The following is a 12955-nucleotide window of genomic DNA, read 5'->3' on the forward strand; positions in this document are numbered from 1 at the left end:
AAAATAAGACCTTCCCAACTTTATTTAGTGCTTTCCTAACATTTAAACTAAGTAGGTTTTTTTTAAAAAAAAATATGTCTTTAATCACAAATTACAAGTTAATTTCATTTGGCAGGACTTGGTATCTTGTTAAAAAATGTCAGTTTCTGCAGCAAATTCTAGCTTTTTATTTAAGAATAAATCTATTATCTGTGAAGAAAGCAAGAACCTGGGATTAAGAAACAGAAAACATTTTCTTTTAAGATATCTTGGACTAGAGTCATTATACAACTAAGTATATAGTTGCAAAATTTAACCAGGTTATGGTTGGTTAGTTCAGTGGTCCCCACCCTTTGCAGCTTGATGGCCCGGCTGGAGGGGGAAGAGGGGAACTGGGTCATGTGAGTGCAGCTTGAGTGTAGCTCAAGTGGAGGGTTGGCGTGCATGTGTGCAAGTATCCACTTCTCATGCAAGTTGACTTGTGCATGTATGCACGAACTCCAGCCAGCCACTCGTGTGGTCCAATTCCAAATAGGCCACAACCTGGTAGTGGGTTGTGTCCCAGGGATTGGGGACTTGTAGCTTACAGATGGTAGCTACCTAGTGGACAGGTATTCTTATGTTCCATAAGTAGCTATGAAAGTAGTAACTTATGTGGAAGATCAAGTACATATTTTGTGATGCTTCTGAATCTCCTTTTGAAACTTGCAGCCTACATTTATACATTTATACAGCTTTTGCTGCCTAAACAGTATTCTATGCACAATGTTCTATGTTCAAGTGTAATATGGCCTTGGAAGATGAGCTGAAAACTTCAAGTAAAGGACAAAGTTGGTATATGCACAACTAGGTAGGATCACATAATATCAAGCCCAAGAGACTCTTTTGCCTCTTGATGCCTAACTTTTACATATTTTTCCAAAATTAGGAATTTAGCTATGACTATTTTTGGAAATATTCTAGGAAAGTGCAGCTAGTTCTGAATTGGTGATCCTTTGCTGTGAAGGTAAAACACGTTTCTTTGCCTGGCAAATTTTAAAAAGTTAAATTATGCTGCTGCATAATTATTTTGTTGTTTCTATAATATTTAGTATTTTACTAATTGTAAACACTGGCCTACCTGGGGAAGAAGTCTTTAAAAATATTTTAAAATTAATTATTTTTTCTCTTTCAAACTGTGGTCAATGAGGGTTCTTCATATAGGCTTGGCTATTAATGTCTTTAGAATGTTCTTATGTTTAAGCCCAAATTCTAAAAAATGCAAATTGTCACTATATATACAATCCAAAACCCTCTCTTTTTCTTCTTCTTTTTTTAAAGGGCCCTCCCTTTAGAGAGAAATAGGCAGATTCTGAGTGACGGAAGAAATGACTGCAGGGGCTATTTTGCCAGTGACCTGTGTCATCTCTTAAGTAAGATAAACTTGTCTTTGTATCTCCCTAGGTTGGAACAAGTTTGAATGTGCTTACTGATACACAAAGAACCTTCTGTGGCATTTTTTCTTCAGCGCACAAATACCATAAATAGTTGTAGATAGCAATTAGATAGAAAACGACTGCCTCTTTTTTTTCTTTTTTGGCTACAGGTAGAAAGAAAGATCTTATCAGACTAAATTTCTCACCTGTCTAGGGCAGCAATAATTAGACATAAGCAAATTTAATGGAGCTTCTCTGCTCCGGAGGGCATACCATAGTGCTTTAATAACAGTGTGCTTTATTAAAGAAGGTTTAAAGAATGATGGCTGTTTAACATATCGAATGGCAGAGAAGTTAAGGTATGGGTTACCATTTTACTTTTAGATGAATAATCAAAGCTGCTTTTAAACTAAATTGCAGTAAATGTGTTTGGAATAACCCATTTAAAAGGCTGAGTAGTAATGCACATTAGATGGCGTGTTGCGCTGATGTGAAAGAAATCAGTGAATATGTAACTTGATCCTGACATTTATCAACCCTGGCGTGCTCCTATAGTTATGTTTTCCATTAGTTTAATGGCATTGGTAGAAAGGTGTAAGATTGTAGGCAACATATAATTATACAAGTAAATACACATTAATTTCAGAATACTCTTTTCAGTTGGCACTTATAAATTAAGATCGCTGGCTGATGACTTTCTGATGGGGGCAGTGGGTTTTCCCCCCTTACTTTTCAATCAGAAATCCTGCTGCAACCTCTTCTTCTTCATAATAGTACAGAAGTCCAGTTCATTAAAGGATTCAGGGAACTGCTGTTTCTATAAGGAGTCTGTTCTACAGTGAATAGGTTTTGTCTCTTTTAAAAAGGTAAAGGTTCCCCTCACACATATTTGCTAATTATTCCCGACTCTAGGGGGCAGTGCTCATCTCCATTTCAAAGCCGAAGAGCCAGCGCTGTCCAAAAATGTCTCTGTGGTCATGTGGCCAGAATGACTAAATGCCAAAGGCACACCATTTATTTTAAAAAAAATAGGTAATGAAACAATGATTGTGCTTGGCCTATCAACCAGTTTTGTGTGGACAGTAATTTTTAAAACTTCTCCTGTGCACTGCTTGGAGACTCCATGCATAAGTTATAATGTCTGTCTATTAGCCCTGAGACTGAGTTGAATTTGTTTGGACATGCCTCCTTGGCTTGACTGATCCAGTTCTTAACTCAGTCTAAGCCCAAGGAGACATATCTTTGCTCCATCTCAGAGTTCATAGACAGAGTTATTAAATCAAACCTTCATTTGGAGTCCTCAATCAGTCCAAGTGTTTCTACAGCTTCAAAGCTTATCGACTGTGGTTGTAACATCAGCAGTCGCCATGCAGCTGGCAACTGTCACACAGTAAGGCCTGGTCAGCAGACCTCCCTACTCCAGTCAGAGCTGTGGACTTCAAATTGCTCCCAGCCAAGCTGCTCCCTTGCTGGAGGCGCGTGACAGTTGTTATTTCTTATTGCAAGAGCTTAGCCACTGAGCCAACATGCCCTGTGTTCTATCAGTAGCTCCCAAAATTAAGATGAACTGGCAGATTGTTAACAATATAGTAAAAAAAAAAAACACCAATCTATTAGAAGAGGCAGCACCTTAAACCAAAGGGGAAAATTGGTTAAAATTAAGAAAATATGACTTTCTGAAAAGAAGTGTTGAGTGGCATCTCAGTGGTCTCTGTTCTAGGCCCTGTGCTATTCAACATATTTGTAAATGATTTGGATGATAGGTTAGAAAATATGATTATCAGATTTACAGACCACAGTCAAATAAGTTATAATAAACATTTTATTGGAGAGTATCAAGATCAAGCAGGAGCTTTACAAGGTGAGACATTGGCCAGAGAGCAGCAAAAGATGTTTCAGCAGAGACAGTTGTAAAATCCTACATTTGCATAGGATTCTGTTTGTTCCCAATGATTAAAAAGTTATGTAGGAGAAAAAAATAAAGCCATTAGTATAGGATGGGGAGAACTATACAGACAGCAACACATGTGAAAATTTGTAGTCCTAGCCTGGAAATTAGGAGAAATTTTCTGACAGTGTGAACAATCTACCAATTGAAAAGCTTGCCTTCAGAAGTTGTGGGAGTTTCAACACTGGAAGCATTCAAGAAGAGATTTGACTGCCATCTATCAGAAATCGTGCAGGGCAATAATGGGATTAAAAAATTTTTACTACCGATTCTGTGGGCGTGGCTTTTTGGGTGTGGCGTGGCTTTGTGGGCATGGCTTTGTGGACATGGCAGGGGAAGAATCCTACAAAATCCCCTTTCCCTCCCTACTCCTGGAGGAAGGTTACTGCAAAATCCCTATTGCCCCCCTCCACCCCACTAACCTGCTTTCCAGCTTTGTTCTCCTGTTCAGGACAAGATAGGCTGCAAGGCAGTGGGGGCAGAGCCAGCCTATTTGCCAGTTCTCCAAACTATTCAAAATTTCTGTTACCGGTTCTCCAAAACCTGTCAGAACTGGCTGAATACCACTTCTGGTGTAGGGTCTGCTTGGGCAGGAGGTTGGAATAGGTGACCTACAAGATCCCTTCCAACTCTGTTGATCTGTAAAACCTCCAAGGTCCCTTCCAGATCTACTCTGAGTTTAAAATTGTACACTGTATCAATTATGAATGAATTCTTTGTTCCTCTTTATTCTGCATTGATTGGACTGTGCTTAGAATATTGCATCCAGTTCTGGGCCTCACATTCGAAGAAGGATATTGACAGAACCAAGTGGATCAAGATAGTTGTTTTCATATACCCAAAGGCTTGCCATTCAATGTAAAAGACAGAAATTTTCAGAATTGTTTAAAGGATAGGATATGGACCAATATGTTTCAGTTATATGGAAATAGATGTAATCTGTATATCTGGGAAAAAATCTTTACAATAAAAGCTTTTCAACAAAAGAACAGTCTGCCACAGGAGAATAGATTTTCTTTTGCTGGAGATGTGACCATCTGTTAGGTGTGCTGTAGTAGGGGATTCCTGCACAAAAGGGAGTCCCAAAGCATCTTCCATTTAAGCAGACAGTAAGATCTCAGATAATCTGTGATCCTCAAAAGAACAAGAATTTTTAAAAAGTCTTTTATTTGTGGCGCCTTGAGAAACAGAACTGGAGATAAAAGAGTGTGACTGTTATCATTACTTGATAATGCTTGTGTGTTTGTACCTGAAAACTAACTGACACATATTAATAACAAGTCAGTGCTTTGAAGTGATGCTCAAAGAAAAAGTGCAAGTATTGGGGGAGAGACTAGAGACACCTTAATTCACGAAAGAGGAAGGAAGTGAATTAGTTCAACGAAAGGGCTGACAGAGGAAGTGAATCAGAAAAAAACAATCTAAGGAGGAGAATTAGTCAAACAGCTAGACCGGTGGGTGGCAGTGACAAGAAGAACAAGAATCATGAAAGATATTCTACAATGCTGGAACTTAGAATGAGTGTTTCTTCATAGAAAAAAGAGACTCTGAACCTTAGAAAAAGTGATACTGTTGATCAGGAGGCAGGAACATAGTTATTTGAAGAATAGAAGGAATGCAGCCAAAAAGAAAAAAAAAAGAATTGTGGTAATTAGTGACTGATTATGAGGCACAGAAAAACAAACATGCTGAATGGAGCCATTGTCTCATGAAGTGTGCTGCTTCCTTGAAGTATGGATTAGGATGTGAAAAAACATCTTCCAAGATACAGCAACTCCACTGAAAATTATTTATTTATGCTCAAATGACTGCTCATCCATGTAGGCATCAGTGATACCACCAAGAAAATTATAGCTATACCAGCAATGATACTCAAGAATGTGGTTGGTAGTCTCATTTATCTTTTGAGTCTGTGAGAAAGGACTAAAATATATATATAATATATAAGTGCATTGTGTCAAAAGCATATATTTGATTTCTGGAAAAATGTTACCTGGATTATATGTATGTATGATTTCCTACACATCTATTCAGATACTGAAGTATGATTACCTCAAATCTTCCTCCATGATAATTTATTTTTCCTCTGAGAAGTAATCAGAAACAACAGTCTTTCATTTCTGCATGAATAACATAGTAGCCCAGTTTTAATTCAAACACTTGGCCTAAGAAGATCCTGATAGTTTACCAAATTGTTTTACTCTTTTAAATGGCAAGTATCTTCAATTTAAGTGATTTTCAGATGTTTCTTTCCTCTTGCATCCTCTAAGGATATTCTCTGCAGCCTGAAATATCACGACTTTTTGATGCCTTCTGTCACAATCCTTCTATCTGTCATACCAGCTTATCATCCACCCACACAATTTTCCATGGTGTTTTCGCAACCTATCATTAGATAATTTTTTTAAAAAATCTCTGCTTTTTTGTTGTTCACCACCTACACAAGACCGAGATCTCCTAATGAATCTGATTTTTGCCCTTTATAGTGTAGAAATGAACATGATGGTTCTTTTTCTAACTGCAGTTCTTCTTCAAAGTTACCTAATAGTTCAATTTGAGGCAATAATTTTTATAATAAACCTAAACTGAAAAATGAAACCAGGCCCGCAACATATGTATTTATTATTATTATCTATCATACAGGGAATTTGTTCAGGGAATAGTATTTGTCACTTAAAACAAGATTATCAAAACGGCCAACTGCAATTTTTCAAGATCCTAACGCAAAATGATGGGAAATTTCAATTCATTCCTCAGAATTATACATTATATATTCTCCCTAATCAGTCATAGGAAATGAAATAAGCATTGTACAGCTTACAGGTACTGGAAAAAATGGTTTGAGTGTGAAATACTTCAGTCACTTCTTGAACAAATTTTCCACCCATTACTCAGGTGAGCTGTTGCTTGTCATCTTCAATTACTGCAGTTGGACTCCGCATTCAGAAAGCAAATGCATACTTTTGTTGCCTCATTCTCCGAGCATAAAGATATCATCACAAGGTTGGAAAAATGTCCAGTGCCATTGGCTTTTACTGACATGATTCAACCTCTGAGAATACTCTAAGAGAATATTGATAGATTGTTGTCTCTGCGTCTGTCTCTGCCCATTAGAATATTTTGCAGCTCTCATTGGAATAAAATACTGTAATAGTGAAGAGGAAATACTTGATATGAATACTTCTTGGGGAATTATAGTTGTGATTTTAGTTTGTAAGCTTTGGGTTCTTCAAATCTCCAAATACTGTATGTAGGATTGGAATCACCGTCCATAGCTTTATTTTCCTATAATGAATCCAATTTACATTCGATTCTAGCCATGGAATACATATATATAAGCTTTTCAGGACTTGCTTTCACAAAACAGCCATAGCACTGAGATTTCTAAAATACAAATTATGTTAGCGGTCCTGCTAAAGAGCTGTGTTAAATTATAGGCATGGTTCAGCTTTGATTTGATCAATCTAAACTTGGGATGTGGTTTGCTTTTATTTAATTAAAGAGAAAAAGGAAATAAAAGAAAAACTTTATTGAGGAGAAATTTTGAATGAATACATAGATAAAGTTTTATACAAAAGTTTTAGTGAAGGATTACAATATCTCATAATCATCCCTACATAGGATGTATATGGAAGTGGCTTGTTCATAAGTTACAAGGTCTTTGGTCCATTGAATAACTGGGATATGTAGGTGTGGTGGCTTAGTGGCCTAATGATGCTAGAAATGGTCTTTGCTGCAGTGGTTTGAGTCTTAGCATTGGATGCCTTCCATTACTGCCCACCTAGCAGTTTGAAAGCATGTTCTATGCACCTCCGCTTCTGTCCGTCTGCCAGTTCAAAAGCATGTTTTATGGAAGTAGATAAATAGGTACCACTTCAGTGGGAAGGTGAGCCAGCGCTTCATGAGGATGGTTAGAATCCTGCCAATGTTGGAGAGGAATGGTGGAGCAGGAAAGCCACTCATCTTTTGCATATCTGGCTTGTGGTGCACTTGGGAAGTGCATGAGCATGAATCAAATAGGGCTAGTGTCTTAAGCAGTCAAACCTCTACTCTGCATCAACATTGTAGTCTCTTGGCTAATGTAACATCACAATAAGCTAAAAAAATAACTGAGACCATACCTTTATTTTAGAATATTGATGAACAACATTAGCAATATAGATGAACAATATTAGCCATTTCTATTGCCCAGTCATTAATTTCTATGCATTTGGTAGAATGTGAACATCTGAAATATTAAATACTGTTGTAAAGTCAAGATAGTATATACAATTACTTCTTGCAAGGCACAGCAGTTTTGGACATCACAATATATATATATATATTTAAACATTTTTTTTATATCTCCAACAAAATCTTGTTTACTCATCCCTTTTCTCAACATATTCATTCACAATAGGCAACAATTCCAAAATATGTTTTCTTCAATTAACTCTGGTCTAAGATGTGTGGAAATTTCATATAGAATAGACTCATTTACACAACCTAAAGGTTTCAGTGTGTTATCTATTCATTCAATTTTAGTTAAACTGGAATGTTCTCATAGTTAAATGTAAGATATATTATTCTATCTGGTGTCCTATGAGCATTTGATTATCTATTTCAAATGTTCATTTTAAGATAATTTTAAAAACCTTAAAATAATTAAGAAAAAAAGCAATTATTTCTCCCTTATATGTTGTGCCAAAGGAAGCAAGATCATTGAAAGAACCACAAAAATATAATTGGAATCATTTTGTTTACTATAACCTTAACTGCTGATTTATAAATCAAGTCCAACTCCCAGCTAAGCCAAATGTATGTTGTGTTTTTTAAACTGTTTTTGTTTCTCCCCCCTATTTGTTATTTTATTTTATCTCGTATTTGTAAGCCGCCCGGAGTCCTCCGGGATTGGGTGGCATATAAGCTCATTAAATTACGAATTAACTGTATACTTTTTACCATGCTTAAACTTATTGTTGTGCAATGGTATTCTTGTAGATTATTCTGTAATTCTTCTCTAACTCTCACGTGTTTTACCATAGCATCCAAAATATCTAGATAGATATGTATTTTAAACGTATTACAGTGGTGCCTCGGTACTTATCGTTAATTGGTTCTGAGAAATATGGTAAGTACCAAAAACAATGGGTACCAGATAATTTTTTCCCATAAAAATAATGTAAATACATTTAATGTGTTCCCAAACCAAAGACAATGCACATTTTAAGGCAACATGTAAAAAGATATGGTTGTACACCATTACTTTACATGAGAAATAAATGAGAAAGAAGAAAATAATAAATACTTATATTAAATAAAATAAAAACTTCACTTTACCTGTACTGATGAGAAAAAAAGCAGAAAAATAGACAAAATGGCCATAGAAGCTAAGACCATCTGGAGATGTACACAGAGCAAGAGCTACTAACGTGTCATCCTTTGTTTCGACTGGAAGGAGTCATGAGACATTGATATTGACAAATTCTAGCTTGTGTGTTGACTACCAAACAAACAACAAATACCAGGATAATTGTTTTTCACAAAAATGTGTTAAGTACCAAATTCGATGAGTTTCAAAGCAGTTGATTACCGAAGTATCTACTAACTAACAGGTGTATGAACATACTAAAACATTTTTAGCAATGATGCTGTTAGAAGATAGCAATATATTCCAATTAAAATATTTATCAGGCTAGATTTTTACATTTTACTATATAAATAGGATCTTAGACTCATTATGCAACTTGTACACGCACACACGAACTGTGCATTAAAATTCCAGAGCACAGAAGTTGTGAAGTTAGTCCAGTTCATTTTATTTGATGTTATTAAAAGCCTCTCAAGATGCTTTTCCTATCATTTGTTAGAGTATTCTCCAAGAAATAAAGCGTTGGTTGCTTTCTTGACAGTAGATATTAATTGACTGATATAATTCAGTCAGAGAGTTGAAAAATGCACTAAAAATAATGGGGCATAACATGCTAGGGTTAACATTTATTCATAGATGATGCAATTAAATAAAATAGGCATTAACTTCAAGGTCAGCCACTAAAGTAATAAAACTGAATATTTTAATTGAATCATAATTGCTTCCTCTAGATACATGCAAGTCAAGTAAAATAGATGTCAGCACAGCAAATTATGATTCTTCCTCCTAATTAATTTCTTAATTCTGCATGGAGTTTTCTATAGCTTGGGCTTGTTGTAGGTTTATCCACCCATCCAGGTTTTTTTCCCTTGTCCCCGGTGATTTCACATTCGGAAAATGCAATGTGATCTTGGTATTAAGATCCTGATTAAGAGAATGCTTGTCAGTATATTTTATCAAATCATCAATAATCATTCATAGATCCCTTTGGAAACACATGTTTAGAACAGTTGGGCAGAGAGAACAAAATTAAACTTTATGCGTGAATAATTATCATTTAAAGGACACAATATCCAATAGCAGTGCTGTGTGTTGTTTGTAGACTTTGGTCTGCAAATAATATCATCTACCAACAAATATGCTTTAGAAGACAATGGTAAAAATACATCATGCTTTTTAATCTAAAATTAATACCACAGCAGGGGAAAAAATGAAAGGATATCCTTGAAGTATATCAAAGAACCAGAAAAGATATAGGACGGTGGAACAGACTGTTGCTAAGTACCAAAAGTGGGAACAAAAACAAAAGGAAGTTTTGATTCCATATACTACTAATAAATGCTCCAAAAATATTTGGCATTTTGCCATTAGAAGAAATAAACACTGAGTAAAGAAACATATGCTTTGGAATATTCATTGTAGAAGAGGTGGGCAAATGCTTCCACTTTGTGTGAAAGTCAAGTGTAGGTTAGGTTTCAACTGCAACCTTGTAATTGGGATTGGAAATGTGTTGTTAGTTGCGAAGTCATGTCTATCCCATCGCGACCCCATGGACAACGTTCCTCCAGTACTTCCTGACCTCTACCATCCTCTGGAGTCAATTTAAGCTCACGCCTACTGCTTTGGTGACTTCATCCAGCCACCTCATTCTGGAAATCTGTAACTTCCCCCAAATAACTGGACTCCACTTCCCATTGGCCCAGTCAAGCTGATTGATGGCTTTTAAAATCCAACACATCTGGAAGCTCAGAACAATTAGCTATGTTTTGCAGCAGTAAAAATGCTTTTTACAAGAATTTGTATCAGTGGGGGTTACCCTTTGAAAACAAATAGGTTTAGAGGAATAAATTTAATACTTCTCCCATGGCAGTGAGAAGTCTTTCATTGTTTAAAGTATGATCAACATTTTCTGATGCTGCTATAATATTTATGTGGCAGAAGATATTCATAAGCATATTATCCACTTGCATATTATTATATCTAGCTTGGGCCTAAGAAAATGTTCAAGAAATTGCTAGGCAGAGTAAAATAAATCATTCTCAAGAATTGATATTCATTTCTAAAAATCTCACAAATAAAATATCAAAAGTTTATATTTTGACCAAATCATTCTTGGATCACAGTCCAAATTTTGATCCTCAGAAAAAAAAGATTTTGAATTATTGCTGAAGATTGAATTATTCTATTTTACAGAAAGAGATGATTGTAAATTATTGTAAAAATAAATTAAATATTTTAACAATAATTTGGACAAATTGACTGATTTAATGACTTATTGATAAGGTTGTAAGACTAATCAATAAACTACTACTAATGACTGTCTGAGATGGCAGCAAAGAGGTTATGAGAGGTTATTTCATACAATATATCTATCTAGACCAGTGGTTCTCAACCTGTGGGTCGGGACCCCTTTGGGGGTCGAACAACCCTTTCACAGGGGTCGCCTAAGACCATTGGAAAACACATATTTTTGATGGTATTAGGAACAGAGACACCAATTTTATGGTTGGGGGTCACCACAACATGAGGAACTGTATTAAAGGGTCGCGGCATTAGGAAGGTTGAGAACCACTGATCTAGACAAAAAGGAATCCCAGGGAAAGATGTAAAAAAAAACAAAACAATAAAATTAGAAGTTAAGAAATTGAACTGCAAAATACACCAAATTTTACACCAAGGTAAATGGCTACATCAACAACTGTCTATGTTAACAGTCCAAGAATTAGAGATTAAACTGCATTATGTGAAAGAGACATTTTGAATTTGCAAATAAAGCAGGAAGATGATTGGCATATAAACTTAGAAAAGAAGGAGAAAAGGATAGAGAAAATTCAAGAAGCTGATATGTTATAAACAGACAGTGACCTTATTAAAAATCTTTTTTCAACTTATATTGCAATTTCTATAAGAAGGTACAGAGATACAGGTAATCCTGGATGTACAACAGTTCATTTAGTTATTGTTCAAAGTTAGAATGGCACTGAAAAAAGAGCCTTATGACTATTTTCACATTTATGATTGTTGCAGCATTCCCTTGCTGATGTGAATATACAAATGAATATATAAATTAAACCATAGACTTTTCTTCTAGGTTTGATGGACTAAGAAAAAAAATGGAATGTTGTTAAACATGTTGACAGCGGCAAAAAATGGAAAGATATATTAATTCCCATAATGGAAGAATGGTTGGAAAAACTGAACAAACTGATGGAACTAGCAGAGATGGCCAAATTAACTGCTTTCATTAAAGAAAAGAACACATTTAACTTTATTTGTATCTGGAAACTGCTTCTGGATTTTAGGCTTGAGATAGAAAAAAAATGAAACTTTTGGAATTTACTGATTAGACTTTTTTTTTGGTTATAGAAATGACTAGTATATATTGAATATACGAAGTAAAAAAATGAAGTTGTAACATTATTACGTTCATTCTTCTGCCCTGAAAAGTGTAGGAAATTAATGCTTTTTTGCTTTTTTTCCCTTTATCCCATATTTCACTTTTTCCCTTTTCCCTTTATTTTTATTTTCATTTTTGTCTTTTATACGTAAATAATTTCAATAAAATTACATTATAAAAAAAATAAAAGAAATGGCTGGACTGAGAAGGGAAATAGCTTTAGTCATAATAGTAAGTTTACCAATGATCCAACTTAGCCTTAGAAACCTGTGTAGGGTGATACCTTTAATATATACTAAAGAGTTGTCAAGTTCAGTTGAGTGTTTCATTATCATAATTTGTACATTATAACTTGCTTTCTATTTTATATTATTTATATAAAGCACTAAAAGAATATACTTTCCACTCAGTGCACAGGGCAAAGGAAATGAACTTATTTTTGCCCAAGATAAAAATCAGCAGTTCAAAGAAAGTACGAGAGTATGTTCTGGCTAAGGACAACTTTGTTTCCCAAAAGTTATTTTTGATAAACAGGAATTGAGGTTTTTTTAATGATTTGTTTTTAAAATGTTAAAAAAAGAGTAAACTGTGACACCCAAACAGTACTTTGTTCTCTAAAATACATTTAAACCTTTTGACAGGTTTAGATCCAGATAAACATCTAGGAAAAACATTGGATGAAATGGAACCTTATCTTTTGAAAGTAAGTATTATTGAAAGTATACATTAAATATATGGTGCTTCAAAATAATAAATTTCCTGTGCACAAAACAATGCAAGTTTAGAAAGAAAACATTAGGTCATAATTTAGCTAACCGAAATATATATAAAATCTATACGTATAGTTTTCCTAATCAACAAATTAC

At 35.0% G+C, this 12955-nt stretch overlaps 1 protein-coding gene across 5 annotated transcripts in view; it reads left to right on the plus strand.

The window, feature by feature from the left end:
* Positions 1 to 12955, plus strand: part of DPH6 (diphthamine biosynthesis 6) — a 213762-nt gene that overhangs the window by 50508 nt on the left and 150299 nt on the right. For all 5 annotated transcript variants that reach the window (XM_032230016.1, XM_032230024.1, XM_032230050.1 and 2 more), the window contains exon 6: positions 12731 to 12792. In XM_032230016.1, coding sequence (XP_032085907.1) covers positions 12731 to 12792 — 62 coding nt within the window. The remainder of the gene's footprint in view (positions 1 to 12730; positions 12793 to 12955) is intronic.

This window comes from Thamnophis elegans, chromosome 1 (assembly GCF_009769535.1).
Source record: "Thamnophis elegans isolate rThaEle1 chromosome 1, rThaEle1.pri, whole genome shotgun sequence".
NCBI lineage: Eukaryota > Metazoa > Chordata > Lepidosauria > Squamata > Colubridae > Thamnophis > Thamnophis elegans.